Source organism: Pholis gunnellus (genome assembly GCF_910591455.1).
Source record: "Pholis gunnellus genome assembly, chromosome: 18".
Taxonomy (NCBI): Eukaryota; Metazoa; Chordata; class Actinopteri; order Perciformes; family Pholidae; genus Pholis; species Pholis gunnellus.
In genome coordinates, this window is record NC_136545.1 from 17933383 (window position 1) to 17952569 (window position 19187).

The following is a 19187-nucleotide window of genomic DNA, read 5'->3' on the forward strand; positions in this document are numbered from 1 at the left end:
GAGACGGAACGAGGCAGAGACAGATGTTCTCCTAACTGGGTCACAGAAGCAGGAAAATCATTACGGAGAAACTGGATGCACAGATCTATGTTAAAAGTGATAGAACAGCATGTCAAACACTATGCAAATGTACATTTCCCCACAAATACTGCGTCGAAATACAGACTCACGAAGCACGCTATGGCCCCTCCATCTAGTGTATGAAAAGCCTTCGCTGCACTCAATAGGCTATTCATTCAATATTGATATCTACAGTTGTGGAGATAATGTACCTGCTATTTGTTAAGCCAGCTTTAATAGCAAGTGGGCAACAGACCAAGAAAAATCCATGAACATGAGTTTATATCGTCGACTGGTTCATCATAATGAAAAACAAAGTGGTGGTTAAATATTGCGTCAGACCTTCACCAGGTCGTAAATCAAAATCTCCACAACACGTGTGTGTTGACTAAATACCATTCAATAAAATATAAATCAATCACGCTCTAAAAGTAGCTTCTTTGTTGAGGAGAATTTGGAGTATCATTGGATAAAATGGTGAAATAGTACCACACAAACACTTAATGCACCTTTAAGAACAGTGAGAACAAACCAGTCTCTTTAATTAAAGGCCGACACATTTGATATCGAGAGGTGTGTCCGTGCTTTTTATACAGCCCGAGGAAGATCGGTGCGACTGCAAACGCTGCTGTGAATTATAAATATCAGCTCGGGACATCCCTGGTCTGAATATAACCTGCTCCAGATCAAGTTAGCTGTGCAGCTGAGTGTGATCCCAATGCAATCATCAGGAGGCACATACAGAAAACCTCAGTGGGTCCTCGGAAAACAAACATCTTCACGAAAAGATGACAAAAAATATCTGCACACTGCCATCTTGTTCTTCCTTTGCTCCGCACGGTCAGGACTGTGGTTTGACCAAAAATGGCCTTCCACCTCCGGTGGCCGTCTAAACCCATGACCTCGCTTCAACACATGACCAAAACTCTAGTGACCGCCTGCAATCAGATCATCCATTGTTTTGGACTTGGCTGCATGCTTTCACCTGCTTCAAGGAGCGGCACAAACACACAGCTATCAGCAGCCTCTGCCCAGATTCAGAGGGGTCATGGAAAAGCCATGGCAAGGCTCAAAAGAAAGAAACACCTCCTACTCAAACCGGTCAGAGTACATGCACAAACACGGCATTTTACCTAATAGCTCAAACAAAGACGTCGCGCCAGATCAAACACCGACACTGTGTGCAGAGCGCTAGCCTATCGCAGAAGTTGGCTTAGAATGTCACCGCCGTGTTGAACCCTCTCTTTCTTGACGCCAAACTGGAATAGATGTGAAACACGGCAGGAATGCAGGAATGGAAGCGGCGAGCTCCCGTCTTCCTCTCGGAAACTTATAAAGCAGGAATGTACCACTACATGGACGAGAAAAAGGGCCAGTTGGATTCACCACACCAGGCACAGGGCACTATCTTTAGCAATGAGGTGATAACATTTCTATGGACCATTGCAGTGTGGAGCAGGGGTGTCAAACATACAGCCCGAGGGCCAGACCGGCCCGCCAAAAGAGCCCGATTCGGCCCACCGGTCCACTTTACTGAGGAGTAAAGTGGACATGGACTGTTGGGTTTTCCAAGAAAATGGACCCGTTCATATTTCTTCACAGAAGAAAGGTGGTCAGCTAACTTGGTGTGTTCACAGTACATTTCAGTACCCAAGGAATATAATATTTGGCGCCATTATGAGACTCAACTTGGCGAAAATGTAAGAACTTGCTCGGACAACTGAGAATATAAATAAATAGTGGACGGGTTTGAGGAAACAGACATCTGTTTTTTGTGGTAGCCGTGAGATCAGCACTAAACAAAGGGGAAACATTTAGAGATTTTGTTATTTAGAGGTTATAATGCAATGGTTTTACTAGTCTGGCCCACTCAAGATCAAACTGTGCTCTATGTGGCCCATGAACTAAAATGAGTTCCACACCACTGCTGCAGAGGTTTCTGGGGAGTTTAAAATGACAACAAAGAAGCCGCCGATGCCAAGAACTTTAAATAATTGAAATTAATCACTTGGGTGGACCTCCAACTGGCATCATCTGAGTTATGTTGAAATTGGGCTAATTTAAAAGAGATATGAGGCTAATAAGTTTGTTATAGTGCTTCCAGTAGAGCACACATGTCCCCGATCTCTACGATGACGCATTGCTCCACACATGTTGAGGATTTATTGGTGATGTGGTGTTAATAGAAAACAAAATGCCCCGTTACAATTCACTGGTATACAATAGATCCTCAAATTGTTCTGTCAATGAAGGAGCTTACAATGAGTGTTAGTGATCTTTAATATCCTCATTTAGAAAAAAAATCCATTGCAGACCTGCACCAAGCGACCATTTACACCATCGACTGTTCTGCAGATTATCTTTATGAATCATTTGTGCTATAAACCTGCCACAAAAAAGTGAAAATGCACATCAGTTTTCTGAGGCCCAGGGTGTTAAAACCACTTGTTTTGGTCAACAGTCCAAAACCGAAAGATATTTCATTTACCATCACACATGACAAAAAACAGCAGCAAGGATCGAAATCAAAATAGTTTACAGTTTTCTGTCGTTCACGTTACCGACTTTCGTGACTCATTCTTTCAGCTCTGAGGATCATTAGCATATAATTGAAAGTAAAATACACACATGCAACAGCTCGCTCTGCGTGCAGCTGCTAAGTGCTGCTTACACACAACAAAACCTAAGTCACACAACTTGCCAAACGACAACAAAGAAACACTAATGCATTCATCCATTCAAGTGCACCGACTGAATACGTCCATCGTAAATTTGCTTCGGCGGAGACTTCTTCCGACGATAGCCTAACTCTGCCATGTGTACAATGGCTCACAGGTTTCCTCGCCATATACACGCCATCAACTGCGACAAGTCAACAATGTCACATGAGTATTTAGTGTTAACCCCACGTGTTCCTTATGCCACGTCAACAGCTTCATTTGTTGACACATTGCTCGAGCATGTTTCCCTTTCTTTTTTAGCACAACTGTAAATTCAAGGCTAGACTTGCTGAACTCGGGAGAGGAAATGTGCACTTATATGGTCACACGAGCCGCACTGTGAAAGAAGATGTAGAAAAAAAAAAAGCTTCCCTATCGGATATAAAATGTCAAACACACACAATACATTTGCTCTCAGCACAAACACCGGGGATAAAAAAGGAATTCCACCCCTCTGACCGTCTTATGAAATCACACAGCCCCAACTCTGATATCCCATTGGCTCACAGTTCAGGATGATCACTCACTATAGTGTCCCTATTCAACAGGAATTACATCCCCTTAAGAACATACAGATACCACTTCATTCGGCTTTTAACGGTGTTGCCGCCGAGGGAAACCAGGCCGAGTTTAGAGCCGTTTGAGGCTTGTTCATGAAAACATGGTTTTAACCTGGGTGACCATTACAATGCCTAATCCTTCAAGAGTTTTATTTCCCAGACTCAAAGAACGATTTAGAGATATGAGGAAAACAAACATCTCCACGAAAGCATTATGGGCTTTGGATTAACCATTATGGAGCCGGGGCAACATTTTTTTGTTGCGTAATAAAGATAAGGAAACATGGCTTCGCCACGTTTGTTGAAGGTCTATTTCCATCTCCGAGTGGCACAACGAACTGTATCTGTAACAAGAACATTTTTGGCACTAGTGTGAGAAAAAGAGCAGTGCAGTAGAGGGCCTTTGTTAGAGCGAGCCTTATCTTCCATTCTAGATAAGGTCAGTTGTAAATGATCATATGAGGAACTTGATCAATTCAATGGAAAATGGAAACACACCACTGCAGTGTGACTGTGTGCACGCTTCTGTGATTTATGCAGTGTATAATATTGAAGATCAGTCCCGCATTTAAATCAGAGGACAGCAGAAGAACAATGTAACTGTATTATCCTGATTGAAGACTTTACCCCAAACTCTTGAGGCCCAGAAGACAATCACCTACAAACATGTGGCCATCGGCTCTCAGATTGTGGGTCCACAACACCGTCAGCTGATATGACCCTGGCCTTTGTTTACACTTTACAACAGCAGGGATGGCCTTTGACGGCTTATCAGAGACCGGATCTGCTTCACTAGAAGACACCGCCAGAGTTTAAACGCAGGAGAAACATTCTCTGTATTTCAGCAAGCAGGCCGGAGAACAATCATCTACCTACTGTATGAAATACCTGCAGAGTTTGCATCTTGACGTGCAATATGGTCTCTGTGGGAACATGAAGCGGGCCTCCACTTTCACGGATGCATAAATATGTCTCACTGTGTTTACAGTCTGGGTGGTTTTGGTCCATAACAGACATTGCAAGCTGTCATTGGTGCGTTAAAAACCACAAGATATACTTCATAACCTGCAGGCTTGTTGTTATTTTCCCCTGAACGTTCATTACTCCATGATTTCCTTGATGTGTGTCGATGTTGACAGTATTCCCATAGCACCAGTCAGTATAATAAAAAAACACATAAATAAATAAAGTGGAGGTCCATGGATGGACCTGCAGGAATTCCCCGAAATCAAATCTAGAGATTAACTCCGCATCCATCACAAATCTTAACAGGATTAAATTACATTGGAGTTAAATTGAGAGAGTGTGTGTGGGGTGGGGGGGGGGGGGGGGTTGTAATCTGATTAGTGAAGTGGTGAGAAAACGAAAACGCCGATGTGTTGACCGTACAGAAGACTAATCCCGTCGATGCGCTGCTGAAGGTGCTCCGCAACAAAAGATGCGGCTGATGCTGCTGTTGTTGTTGTTGTTGCAGTGCAGCTGTTACATTATGATATTGGGAATGGCAGTAAAAAGTAAAATAGCCCCAGGTTATTGGCTTTTACTTGTACTAGGCTGCGTTACACAGGATATTCTAGAGAATCGATAAGGAAGTAGTCAAGCAACATTGGGAATGGGCAGCCATGGACCGTACAGCTGTTGACCCGAAAACACAGACAGCTGCTTAAATCTCTTGTTACGGTTCAATGTGGACACAACACTTAACAACACGGATACAGTGCAGGAAAAAAACGCTTTAACGTTAAGATGCATGTTAAAAATCCACTGAATTAATGCAAGACTCGAGTCGGGACAGCGTCAGAATGGGACCTCGGCGCTACGCAGCTAGCATCGATGCTAGCATGCCGTGAGGGGCCCCACAGACAGCAGCAGTTAAGTTGCGCAAACAAAGAGACTTACCTGGATTACTGTCGAGTCAGCGTCTCAGTCAGTGGTGTCCAGGTAGTGGGGCAGGGTGCTACTATCCCAAAATATATATGTCGACAAGTGGGCATTAGCTTCACAGCTTTGCTTGAGTTCAATACGGGTTCGCTAGTGCGTTAGCAGCGAGCTAACGGTGCCCCCTTAAAGAGCAACTCGAAGCTGGCCCATTACGCACAATTCTCCTCCTCAGCAAACCGTCCGCAAGTTGTTCAGCGTCGTCGTCCCCACGATCAAAAGTATTTACTTTACTCAAACCAACCGACGGCGAGAGGGGAAAAAAACGCTCCTTAAATTTGGTTAAGACTTAATGACACAAAGCATTAAAAAAAAAAATCCAAAATGTCCACGACATTCACAGCGAGGAAATACAAAAAGGCAAAAAATGCGAACGACCTCCGGCAGAGCGAAACCTTTTCATCTAAAAAGTGTGCCGCACCCAGATGTTTTCAGTCATACTTTCCTTTTTTCTTTCTCTTTCAGTCGAGCAGCTTTTTTTTTAGGAGTCGTCCGACGCTACATCGAGGCTGTCTGAGAGCAAACACGGAGCGGTGGGGTTTCTTGCCTGCGACCTCTGCGCCTGCATGGAGGAGTAGGCTGAGCCACCAGAAAGTCGCCTTCTCTTGCTTCCACCGAGCCACCCAGAAAGATGATGCGTTCAGTATCTCGGCACAAAAACGCTTCACAGTATCGCCCTCAATCGATTTCCTTTCGCTCTGATTAGGTCACGGATAGGTATTCACACAAGACTGGAAGTAGGCAAAGATAAGACATTTTATTAAATCAATCTACATGTGTACATGAAAAGGCGTTTTCATAATTTACAAACAGTGTAAGCCTTCACATGTACATGGTTTTAATTAATAGGAAATAGTCATTTTACAGCATAGAAGGAGTTACGCCAACGATAACATACATGTTTCTGTCTTATGTTAAAACTCACACACCAGCATTTGAGATCATGTGGCGCCCCCTGGTGTATAGGATAGAGCTATTCCTTGCATGAGAAGTTTAATTCCCCAAAATACAACATGGGAATTAACATGTTTTCTTAATCCAGTTCTGGAGACGTTTCCTCACAATAGACTGATTCCTTTTAAAAGGAGATAACTAATATAGATGTATTGCAGGTATTCTCAGTGAGGCTTTGTAAGCCATCTCGCCTTGTTTTAAGATCCTCCGGCATGTTAGCCTTTGTGCTTTTCACATTTTCAAATCCTTCTGTAGCTTTGACATAGCTTCCAATCACTACACGTCTACATCTGTAAATATATATACATATTAACATTTTTAGTAACATGAATACAAATGTAATGTCTCCCTCAATCGTTGAGGGGTTACAAAACAGGACAACAAAGCTCCAAAAGATGCAATAACAACTTTGTTTGCGTACCCCCCCCCAAACAGCTTTTGGTAATCTTTTGTAATACTATAACACTTTTAAAAAATGCATTTGTACATTGCAGATAACTTGCAGCTGATCATTCACAACCAGGCCTTTTGTCACAGAAGACATTCTCACAAAGTGAAGGTGTAAATAATGAAATTCGTGCTGGCTGAATTCCATTTAGCTGCATGGTTCTCAGGGTCACAGTAGTGTGCATGCTGTCTCCACGGCTTACTGGGACACTTGAACAGAACAAAGCCGTTTTTTAATGTTTTAATAAGAACCCCCTGTGTGTTTGTCACCATGACCAGTTAAATGTCTGCTCTGAATAAGATAAATAATGCATATTATCACGAGGACCCTTCATGATCTACCGCACATTTGAACAAATTAAAGTAACATTTTTTTCTACTGATGTGGACTTGCAATCCAGGCAATACAAAAACTATACATTGCTTTGACAAAAAGACTCCTAAAAGAACATGTGTAATTACAACGTCTGTGTTTTCTGTGACTTAATCAGTCCTTTGCACTGAAAGAAGGCATCCTGACATGGGCCACGTCCGAGGAAGGTCTTCAGCATGTCCATGCCATCCACAGAGCCCCCAGCCTCCAGAATCACCCTTCTGTACTCTTTTCCAACCTGATAAAGACATTTTACATAAAAAAATTAGATGTATGCTTACAAGTTTATGGGTATATTTATACATACATACATATGGTGTATAATAATAATCACACCCACCTTTGGATTCATAACGCCTTCCTTTTTAAAACGACTGAAGAAGATGTCCATGGAGTAGACTTCACTCCACAGGTAGCTATAGTACTGAGCATCATATCCTCCAACCAAGTGGCTGAAACTGGCCGTCATGTTGGTACCTGCAGAGAGAAGTTCTTTGTCATCACATCAAAATGGTCTTTGTTGCGATCTATTAACACGTTCCAAAAAAAAACAAAAAAGGTCCCCTGCATGAGTCTCGTAGAGGAAATGAATTCATATTATATTTCAACATTACGGTTTTATTTATTTTTCTGTCCTCATGGGAGAGGATTAAATAAATACTCTCAATGCTCACCACTAATACTAATGTTACAACCAACCTGGTGTAGCAGGAACACCCAGGATGTCCAGGTAGTGCTTTGCAAACACCTCAGCCGTGTCTGCACGCGGGCTGGTGTGTAGCGACTGGTCCACTTTACCGAGGACTACCTGACGCAGATTCATCAGTCCTGAAGAGGATAAACAAGTCAGCACTCTGGAATTCTGTATATGTTCTATGGTTAGATGTTTGTTTTTTTGTCTGACCAGTGTTGGCGACTCTGGATGCGATGAGTTTGTCGAGCAGATCGTCTGGGATCGGGGTGCCATCCTTGTAGTGGCGAGACATTCTCCTCAGAGGCTCCTTCTCCCAAACCCAGTTCTCAAGCATCTGAGAAGGCACCTCCACAAAGTCCGTCTCCACCAGGGTTCCACTGAATTCTGAGAAAGTGGTCTGACACGAACGCAGGAAAAGTTCAAGCTCCCATCGTTTTAAATCAATATACAGACAAATACGATGAAACTGCCGATGGCCTATACCTTGGAACAGAGCTCGTGCATAACATGACCAAACTCGTGAAAGTAAGTCTCCACTTCGTGGTGTTGGAGGAGAGATGGACAACCTTTTCTGGGCTTGGTAAAGTTAGCCACCATAGCCGCCACCGGAAGCCGGCGTTTTCCATCAGGTCCTCTGCAGCCGGGCTGAAGCCCGAAGCAGGCAGCATGGCCGTACTTTCCTTCCCTGGTGGAAGAAGAGCTCGCACATGTCACACGGCCAGGCTGAAATCACATTACAAAGATCAAGGACTGATCGCTTCAATCTTTTTTTGGTGTGTCGTTTTTTTACAGTTCACTTTGATGGTGGATAAACTAATGAATCGATTAAAGGGAGACACCCCCAGGCAACATCAGCGGGTTTTTTTGGCACTAATCCATTTTGAGATTTTGGGCCATTTTGCATCCATAACGTCTTCTTTCAGACTAGTGGGAAGAAAAGTACGTTGTCTATGTGCTTCTGTAGATTTCCCCTAAATTCACCAAAAGTTAGCATTAGATAAATTCTAATTTGCATATTTAAACATATTTCAATACATTGTCGTAATGTAAGTAATGAACTGGGGAAGTTTCCAGGTGATATCTATTATTTAAATATGTTTCCACATTTCTCAGTAGTGTTTTGCAAAATGTATGTCATTTTACAATACATATCTGCATCTGTGGCAAACATTCCTTAGTTCCAGCTTTAAAAAAGCTTCTGGGATTTGCTGCTTTTTTTGTTTTCAGTGACAGTGAATGGAATATCTTTGGATTTTGAACTGTTGGTCAGACATCTAAACATTACCTTGGCCTCTGGGTAATTGCAATTGGCATTTTTTCACAATTCTATAGACGTAATAATCAAAGAATAGAAAAGTTACCAATAAAGATAATTGTTAGTTGCAGCCCTAAAGTGACCCGTTCTCTACCTTGGGTGCAGGTCCAGGTAGAACTGGCCGATCTCCTCTCCTGTCTCAGTGTCCTGCGCTGAATAAAGCTTGACATTTTCATGCCACACATGAGCACGTTCCACCTCCGTGTACGTGAGACCCAGCAGCTCCTGGTAGATGCCAAACAGTCCTTCCGTCACCACGTCAAGCGGGAAATACTCAATCAGTTTGTCCTTGTTTACAGCGAACCTGCACTGCTCCACTTGATTCATGTAGTAGGGTAAGTCCCAGGCATTGATCTGTCCATCAAACGGGTAGCCCTTCATCAAGCACTCCCGCTTCTTCAGTGCAAGAATGTATTTCCTCTCCTTGATTCCAATGGGCTTCAGTGTTTCATAGAATGAGTCTGTAAAGTGGGGAAAAAAGAAGTCTTCATAGCCAAAGACACACAGCTCAGATATGTAGATTATGTTTTGTCTCATAATGAAATGTCGGTTCTTTTTTTATGTTTCAACTTAAAGCACAAAGTCTCACTCCCTTCTTGCATATTACAAACTAAAGTGAAATATGTTTAAACCTAACCAATCTAAACAATACAGCAGGATTTTTTTTCTGGACCGACCATATAATCATGACCCCCACTATTAATTTCTATATATTTTTTAACCATCAATTATGTCCCTTCTAAACAGATTTGTCCTTAAATGACAAGATACTGATACCTTTTTTTCCACTTTGTGATATATGACCTTGATCATTAGCCATACTTCTATATACTACTGCATATACACTACATATGAGAGGAATGTAGTGCAGCATTCACCACATGCATGAGGTGTAGCATTTCTCTCCTCTAGATATTCTAGTTATTTTTTCCTTCATCTCAAATTACACACGTGTTGCATGTATGTGGGCATGTGTGTGTGTGTGTGTGTGTGTGTGTATGTGGGCGTGTGTGTGTGCGTGTGTGTGTGTGTGTGTGTGTGTGTGTGTGTGGGCCCGAGTGGAACCATGTCAAAGGTGTCATACCTAGAAAGTCAGACACCTTGCTTGCATTCTCGGCCATGTTAATCTCCAGCACATAGTTCGCATAGCAAGTGTAACCAAGTAAGTCTGCGGCCTTTGATTTCAGTTGTATCAACTTTTCAAGGATTGCTGTGTTTACCTGAAAAAAAAAAGAAATAAGATATCAGTTAATGTTAGTTAATAATGCTATTTTTTAGGAATACAAGAGCTGCTGGCGTATCCGTTTACAGAGCAGCCAAGCAAACTTGCATTCTATTAATAAAGAAGTCAGTCAATAATTGACCTTTTTTTCCACCATTCTGTGGGCCACTTCAGCCTAACCGAGGCGGCTCTTTCTTGTTCCGTTCCTCCCCGCAATAGTTAAGTGATCCACTGTAGCAAAAAAAAAATAAAAAATCCTGACCAATCACGGTCAGCGCTAACCACCTGGTCAAATAGATCGTTTCCTGCTTCACGATAAAAGCCACTTCCTGTTTGACCAGTTGAACGCTTTCAATGTGCCAGCAGCAGTAGGAGAGTGGTTTGCATTAACGGTCATTTATTACAGCTCTGATACAGCTGTATGACAGTGAACGGTAACCAGTGAAGCTCATATCAATGAGATCAAATTACAAACAGTAACGCTGGATTTCGTGCGTACATCATTTCCTCTGATGTCCTTGTGTGTAAGTAGGCAACTTGAATCTAGCGCGGGACTCCACATAGTCATCACTACCATATAGAGATGTAATTACTGAACGCAAATACATTGAATGGCTACAATCAAAAAGAGGTTTGAATTCACGAAAATCTTAAGGATTACAACTTTAAGCATAAGTAACATAAGTAACAGTATTCCTCCAGGTAAAGCTGCAGGTGCACATGCGTCAACTGGAGTTAAAATTAGACAGATCCCGTTGTGTTCGGGAAGTGTCGGACACACTATTATCAGACTCCAGTTACCTCTTTACACCTGCTGTGAAAAGCGGTTTCCATCTTCCTCCTGGTCTCAGGGATGTGACACCTCTTCATCAGGGGGAAGTAATGGGGATATTCAAGTGTCACTATATACCGCCCATCTGCTTCCTTGTCCAGTCCATTGAGATAGCTGTCGGCTAGCCCACCTTATCAGAAGAGGGCAACAACATCAATTAAAATAGTCAAAGCATTATGTAGAATACCAGACTGAGTTTTATGCAGAATGAACTTACCCAATTCATGCTCAGAAAAAACAAGAAACGTATTGTCCTCATTCAGATTCTGGTTGAACTCGATGGAGAGTTCACTGATAAGCTTGTAGGTTCTTTTTATTTCCTTGGGAGAGAAAAAAAAAAAAGAAGAGTGAGGAACATTACATTACAAACTTCAAAATAAAAGACTGGCCTTTGCTACGACTTCAAAAATGATCAAAATGGTCAAAAGTAAAAGTAGCTTTCATAATAAGAGTACCTCTTGTATATCTTTAGACAGGTGCAGTCCTTTCCGCTTGCCTAATGTAACAAGTCTGTCTAAGAATCGCTTTTCTTCAGGTGAAAGGTTGCCTTGGAGCTTTTTCTGTTAAGAAAAATGATTACACAGACAACCAAACTTCTTTCATTAATTACACGGTATTTATGATGCATGTCGGCCAGTCACTCCTGCTTGGAATAATATTTGGCATTGGTTAACTTTTGAATAGATCAGATTATATTTCTGTCCGAGGCATAGTAAGGCATACCTGCAAGGCTGTGATTCGCTTGAACACATCTTCCCTCATACTGATCTCCACGTCAAACTCAGACAGCTTCTTGTCTGCCTCTGTGCTCGCTGTCCGGACCTCTTTAGAAGGACAAACGTACTGGGGGAAATCGAGAACATGGAGCGATGCTACGGGAACAGAAAAACAAAACAAAACGGCACCATGAATGTTACTAGGATTTGTGCAACATTTGGGCAATGTATGCAGAGACTTACACCTGGCCTTAAGTTTTTAGCAACTTTAACCCAAACTGTGTGTCTGTTGGGGACTATTTTCAGCTGCGGAAGAATACACATTTGATGCCGTAGTTAAAAGGGAAAGTTTCCCACCTTTTATGTGGATGCCCAATCAGTGCTGATGGTAAATGTAGTCAATGGACGTAATAAAATCCTCAATGCGTGCTCTGGCTTTCTTTCTTTTTTTATGCGTTTGTTGACAAGAAAAAAAATGCAGACTATCACCAGACTTCTGTAACACTTACATGCATAATCCAGCTTGGCGTGAGCCAAGGCTTTCAGAGTGTTTTCAACAGACACATTTTCTATCTGTAGAGCTCCAATGTCATCATAGGCCGCCTTTACTCTATTTATCAGGCCGTCTGTCCTGATGCGGATGTCATCTGGGGTCAGGTTCCACCTCAGTGCGGTTATCTTATTCCCTGCCTGGCAGCAGTCTCTGGCAGATATCAAGCACCCATTCTGGATGGTCATTCTCAGGAGAGGTTTGGAGACGCTGCGGAGAATCAGACACCCAACCCTTAAAAACAGTACCGCAGCCTCAGATTGAACTTAGCAGGTGGCACTACTGTAAGCATACATTCTTCAAGGGCACACTTAAACGTGCCCAGCATTTCTTCCATGCTGAGTGAGTGGTGACCTTTTTTCCACTTAGTGTAGAGTTTCATGGCATGGCAAGCCTTTAGAAACAAGAACATAAAAGCATGGAATCATTTGTAAGACAGCTGTGGCAAATCACTGCCAAAACGTATAAACATTTCAGTGATTTATTTAGTTGAAGTGCAAGTGGGGGCAAGAGGCCAGCATTTCAATATACCTTTTTATGATTAAGAGGTGCTAAATAAAACAAACAGGAAATAATAAAATGAAGATGGTTCAATGTAACAAGGCGCCCTAAACATGCTAACACATGCAGAAATGCACTTATCCTGAAGCATACCTGCAAAGCGCTCGACAGACTACAACTCTCAGCGCACACATGTCAGCGGTTTTCATGCGGTTTGTTTCCGTGCACAACAGCCAACAACACTTCCTTCCTGCTCTTACTGTGGCTCAGTCCGAATTGTACAGCGTCGAGCAGCGGTCTCCCCCAGAATCGTGGAAAAGCGCTTCTTATTTCCGCTTTTAAGGCGCAGGCGCAGAGGAAGATCGAATCCGACACAAGCCCTCATGACGCCGTAGCAGCAGACAGCTGGAAAAGAGCTCAGGTAGGTGGGCGGGGGGGGGGGGACACTGAATAGCATCCTTTGACACAATGTTATTTATAAATTGGCTTGCTGGTGTTTGAAGGTTGGGTGAGGGGGGCGGAGGGGGAATATGAGGTCGACCTTTCTTTCCTCTCCTCGCGCCTGTTTTGCAGCCGCGTTGACAGAGGGTTGTGATGGTTTTAGCCAGCATCACACGAGCTGCACAGCGCGCGAGCCTTGTTTTTCCAGACAAGCTTTAATATATGACAAACTCCTACCAGCGTCATTGGTGGTATTTCCTTGAATGCATTGTATATATATTTTTTAATTATAATGCCTGTATGATGACTACATCTACATTATCGTCTCCCATTATGGTATTACATCACAGCTTCTGCATCACTGCGTTTACGTCTGTCAACACACAACACTGAGGGAGGAGTGGCTGTGGTGGCCGGACCCAAAATGAACGCAACCACAAAAAGGCATCAGCACGTTATTTAAGACGGTGTTGGTATCTGTAAATCATCTTCTCCATATCAATCCAGTGTGCTGGCCTTATTCGCCCCCTGCTGGGTACAAACACGTCTGGCACTGATTCGGTCAGTCAGACAGAGATAAAATAACAGATTGCAACGTCCAGCTTTTAAATGGAGATATGCTTATTTTTTTGGTATTTAATCATTTTTGCTTTCATCCTCCTGTGAGTTGTCTTGGAAACAAGAACCAGATGCGCACCAGCATCCTTTCTAGTATTTGTTGGATGTAATAGAATAATAACATGGCTGGATTAATGTATTTAGGGGGTCCCCTCGGGAAAAAAACATCTGCTGTTGAGCCCATGTTGTGGTAATTTGTTTTTATACCACTTTACTGAGGAGTGGGTACCATGTGAGCCCAGAGCTCCACTATATTACGAGCCCATCAAATAAGCTAAACTGCAGGGTCAATATATCAGTTATATACAGTATATTATGCAAATTCCTGAACTAACCAAAAACCATGTGTGGGCAGTTGCCCGATTGATAGTCCAGCCCCGATTAATAATAGATAATAACTACCCATGGTTGATAGCCTCATAAATAATAAGAATGGTAACCATTTATAATAAGAGTACAAAATAGGTGCTTGATTAATGAATAATGACTGATGATAATTGAATGCATGAATTGAAATGCCCTGGAAACATATATCTTGATCACCTTCATGCTGTGAGTAATGGAGTCCTACCTGAACACAGTTTTATGCGTTTCCACGCAGACCCGATGAAGCAGATGAAAAGGGTTTTAACAGTTAATGAATAAATATACTAATAATATTAATCGGTACCAAAATATCTTTTCTTCACTTTGATTTCTTGTCATTCACCCAAACGTGTGGGTTTGAAATGTCCCTTCCTTTGTAAATATAAACCGGCTAGTTTGGTGACATGTACATGAATGTATGTATTTATTGATGAGCCATTAATAATGCAAACTAATCACAAAAGACTCATAGTGACTTGATCATTTTTTTAAACGCACAAACTCATAAAACCGTTGTTGTCATGTATTAGTTATGTATTACTTGGGCATGGGTTGTACACCCTTATATAAAGTGTCACCCTATGAATAATACAGTCATTTTTTTGTGTGGGTGCCTTTTTGTTTCGCTCCAAACGACGTCCTGTGTGTGTGTGCAGCAGATCCGAGGTAAAAATGGCAGTGGAGAAGCGTCTGGCATTCTCTATCGTGCAGTTCCTACGAGATCAAACACATTGCGGTGCTTTGAATTCTGACGAGCAGGAGAGCCTCGAAGGTAGGTCAACTCACTGAGCACCTGTACTTTACAAATATAGGACACTTGTCCTGTCCGAGTCAGCGTATAATATGCATATGTTCTTATCTCACTATACTGATGAAATAGAGAATAAACAGGAGCAGGTTTAATCATCAAAAAGAACCACAGTTGACTAGGGATTAGGGTACGACGTGCAGAATGTGCGGTGGCGTGTTTCATTCCATACGAACAGGACTTTGATTTCTCACTCTGAATGTGCAGCCAAGCTCTGACTCACCATAATAATACTGTGGACTCCACGACCAATTGTTTGGCTGCTGTACCTTAAAAATCTCACAAATTGTAATTTATATCGCCGACGTCATCCTGTCACTGCAGTTGCCGTACAGTGTTTGGAGACGACCTTTAAGATCAGCTCCAGTGACTGCCATCTCGCTGTGCCACAGCCTCTGACGGAGATATTCCTCAACTCCCTGCTGAAGGTGGGTACCGATTCTATCATCACGTACGGCTCTTGTGAACGTAATAACTCAGCTTATGCGGCATCAGGAGGACGATAAACGAATGCTGCGTTATCCACAGTCAGCACGATACACTGTTCTCATGGCAGACATTTTGACTTGTAGATAACATTACTCTCAGATATATCTTACTTTAAGGTGAGCCAGTGCATGCCGGCTGACTGGCATTGGTTATTGGCACGCCTATATATCATCCCTAATGAAAGGAGTTCCACCTGTGCTGTTCCTTCTCTCAGGTCAAAATGTCCACCGTAGTAACAACGCTTTGTTTAGAATGATCATTTCACTTCATGATTCTTGTATTTTGCATTTACTTAGAATGACAACATTACCATACCAGAGACCTCCCCGTCCCCGGAAGACACCGAACGGGCAGAGCAACTCAAGAATGAAGGTAATGTTCAAACTCTTAAATTCTTAATATCATTACGTCTGATACCTGTACCCTCTGTACCATCCCTTGTAGCACCAGGAAGTGCTTGTACTCAGACTGATTAAAATGTAACTAAACAAACAGCGCAGATAAAAATCAGGATAAGCTTGTTTTTAGAGGAGACCTAAAAGAAGACACTGACACAGACCAAAGAACTCATTTCTTTGGGCATCGCAAAAGCTCCGTCCCCTTTAGTGTTCAGCCTGGACTGAATAGAAGACCACTGACCGAGGATCTGAAACTACACAAAGGTTCATCAGTGATTAAAAGTTCTAAAATAAGATCTGGAGCCAGGTCATGAAGTGCCTTGAAGGTAATCAATAAGAGAAGAGAATAAATAGATAAGAACACAATGGTATAGAGGCTGAAACTGGTGTGATGTGATTGTACCTCTTGGTTCTATAAAAGCCGAGCAGCTTAGTTCTCTTGTTGTCTTTAACGTTTTTTGATTGAGTCAAGAGAAGAGGCTGTTGCAATAATCAAGGTGCGAAGAGATAAAAGCACGTACGACAGTTTGCATCTTTAAAAGTAGTTTCAAACACTGTTGTCCACATGCAGCTGTAAGCTACAACAGACAACAGTAACATCATAAGGAGGAAGACATGTTCATGTGTCCATGGGGAACCTGTTTGTAAGGTGATACACTTCCTTTATTAATCCGCAACTACAACTGCGAATTAACAGCTACCACCTCGTGGACTGACTAGTTTATAGCTTCATTTGCAAAGAAAATGAATGCATATAAACTAAATTCTGATGTTTTCCATGCTAACATGGTCAACCTTTACCATAGCATTAAATATATTGTAATATATTAAATCAGGTAAATTATAACACATGTTAATAATTGTCTTTCTGCCCCAAATGGAATTGTTGTTACCACAACATACATAAAAAAACAGCCATTTTTTAGGATGCTAAAAAGCTACTTCTATGTCTTTCTATGTGTAAACTCTGTAAACAATCCAATATGTTATTTTTAGGGAACAATCACATGAAGGAGGAGAACTACAGATGTGCAGTGGAGTGCTACACAAAGGCCATTGACCTGGACCTGAGAAACGCTGTGTACTACTGTAACAGGTATTTACAACAGCAAGCACCACATTTCACACTGTCGTACTACACAGCAGGATGCCGTGTTGGACATGATTTAATGTCAGCCAGTGATAAAGGTAAGCATTGGGTCTAACTTCAACACTCTGCAGGGCTGCAGCTCACAGCAAACTGGGGAATTACACAGAGGCAACTGTTGACTGCGAAAGAGCCATTGGGATTGATCCGACCTACAGCAAAGCGTACGGCAGGATGGGGTGAGTTTTGTTGGGTTTTTTCCAACAGAAATCTGCCTCATAATATTTCAAGGTGTGTCAAAAATGATGTGTGTCCTTGTTCAATGTGGGGCTCCAGTTTGGCTTTGACTGCCATGAACAAGTATCCGGAGGCAATTACCTACTTCAAGAAAGCTTTGGTATTAGACCCCGAGAACGAGACCTACAAATCCAACCTGAAGATTGCAGAGCAGAAGCAGAAAGAAGCGACCAGCCCAGTAAGTTAAAAACAAACTGTATTTATTATGTGATGTATTAATATATATATAATATCCTATCAAAGCTCACATATATTACAGAGCAATGTCTATTTTGACCTTTGTTTCTGAATGTGTGCCACAGATTGCTGCTGGATTGGGATTCGACATGGCTAGTTTAATCAACAACCCCGCCTTCATCAGCATGGTAGGCATAAGTCCCAGTATATATATATACAATATATGTATATATATGCACCCTACATAAAGAGCCTGTCTGTGTCATAAAGGTTACTGCTGACAGACATCTGTCGTATGCTGGTTTTGCCGCTGCTAAGGTTAGACCAGATACTTTCCCTAATTAATCCCATGAGTGACAGTTAGCCCGTTAATCAACCGAGTTATTGCCTTGTGGAAAGGGCCGCGTCTGGGCTCCCGAGAGTCCTGACTCGTTAAACGATTGACACATGGGAACGTCTGCCAAGCCAAGAACACTCCTGCAAGCATGCCTAAAATCACCCAGATACACGTCTAAATCAGACAACTGTGATTGATTGTTTTTCTTTTTCTCACAAAATTGCCAACATGATCAGAAATGAATTGTCCTTTTGTGAGCGACACAGTGGATTAAAGCTTGGATTTTGTGTTTACAGGCCGCGAGCGTGATGCAGAACCAACAAGTTCAACAGCTGTGAGTGTTAAAAGGAATTGACTGCATTAAGAGTGAAGTGTAAGTTTTAAAAACGCTCTTTGACTCACCGTCACAATGTCACTGTGCGGTCAGTATGTCAGGAATGATGTCCAATGCAGTCGGGGGTTCAGCAGCAGGAGTGGGTGGACTGTCAGACATCTCCAGCTTAATTGAAGCGTAAGTACAATCAACTCTTAATTAAATGGATTAAAATGACTGCTCGATTATAGAGTTTCATATGAGCTGTACATGTTTGAATATACGATATTAAGGGAGTAATTCAACATTTTGGGAAATTTATAGTGATCAGGTGTGTACGGTAATATAAAAAGGGACAAAAAAAACACTTCCTGTTGACGATTCCTGCATCAATTGGAGATAAATTTGATTCGGGGACAGTCCCTCTTGTTCTATTCGCCCCAGCAGGTGTTTTATTTTATTCTTCCGCTTATTAGAAATGTTTTCTCATCTTTCTTTGTGTGAGCTTTTGTAAACACAGTTCTGTCATCTTCTCTGTCAGGGGACAACAGTTTGCCCAGCAGATCCAGCAGCAGAACCCAGAGCTCATCGAGCAGCTGAGGAACCACATCCGGAGCCGCTCGTTCAGCGGCAGCGCCGAGGAGCACTCATGATCTCCTCAGGTGTTTTTTTTTTAATTTAAAACCAAAAAACCATAGCTGATGTAAAAAAGAATATATTTGCATCATTAACATGCATTGTTTTTTTATTTCAGTCCCTCGTTTTTTTTTTCCAAGGAAGGGCAACCATACGGCGCGATTACAATCTCCACACCCATTTCTTGAAATCAAATCCCCGGCATAGCTGGAATGAAGAGACAAGGATGGGGTTGAAGGCACTTTACTGTGACTAAAGACTCTTGGGGTCGGAGAGGTGAAGGCCTAGAGACCGGCCCATGAAATGAAGCATCCCACACATGTAGGGCAAAACACGTT

At 42.2% G+C, this 19187-nt stretch overlaps 3 protein-coding genes across 4 annotated transcripts in view; 1 reads left to right on the forward strand and 2 right to left on the reverse strand.

Annotated features, from left to right (window-relative positions):
* The window catches only part of erbin (erbb2 interacting protein), a 46361-nt gene extending 40528 nt beyond the window's left edge, over positions 1-5833 (reverse strand). For both annotated transcript variants that reach the window (XM_079179009.1, XM_079179008.1), the window contains exon 1: positions 5240-5833. The gene's annotated coding sequence lies outside the window, so the exon portion shown is untranslated. The remainder of the gene's footprint in view (positions 1-5239) is intronic.
* Positions 5834-6230: 397 nt separating this feature from the next.
* On the reverse strand, positions 6231-13091 carry nln (neurolysin (metallopeptidase M3 family); the record flags this gene model as incomplete). The annotated part of the gene is made up of 13 exons (XM_079178843.1): positions 6231-7290; positions 7393-7529; positions 7752-7880; positions 7957-8143; positions 8230-8431; positions 9156-9522; positions 10146-10281; positions 11085-11245; positions 11333-11435; positions 11571-11675; positions 11839-11987; positions 12341-12591; positions 13036-13091. 13 exons carry the CDS (start codon positions 13089-13091, stop codon positions 7138-7140), a joined length of 2136 nt encoding a protein of 711 aa, XP_079034969.1. The 3' UTR covers positions 6231-7137.
* Positions 13092-13267: 176 nt separating this feature from the next.
* On the forward strand, positions 13268-18866 carry sgtb (small glutamine rich tetratricopeptide repeat co-chaperone beta; the record flags this gene model as incomplete). Its single annotated transcript, XM_079178664.1, has 11 exons — positions 13268-13303; positions 14967-15079; positions 15440-15543; positions 15901-15976; positions 16999-17098; positions 17224-17328; positions 17426-17564; positions 17689-17751; positions 18197-18234; positions 18328-18411; positions 18755-18866. The coding sequence occupies exons 2-11, from the start codon at positions 14980-14982 to the stop codon at positions 18864-18866; spliced, it is 921 nt and encodes a 306-aa protein (XP_079034790.1). The 5' UTR covers positions 13268-13303; positions 14967-14979.
* Between the last annotated feature and the right edge of the window lie 321 nt (positions 18867-19187).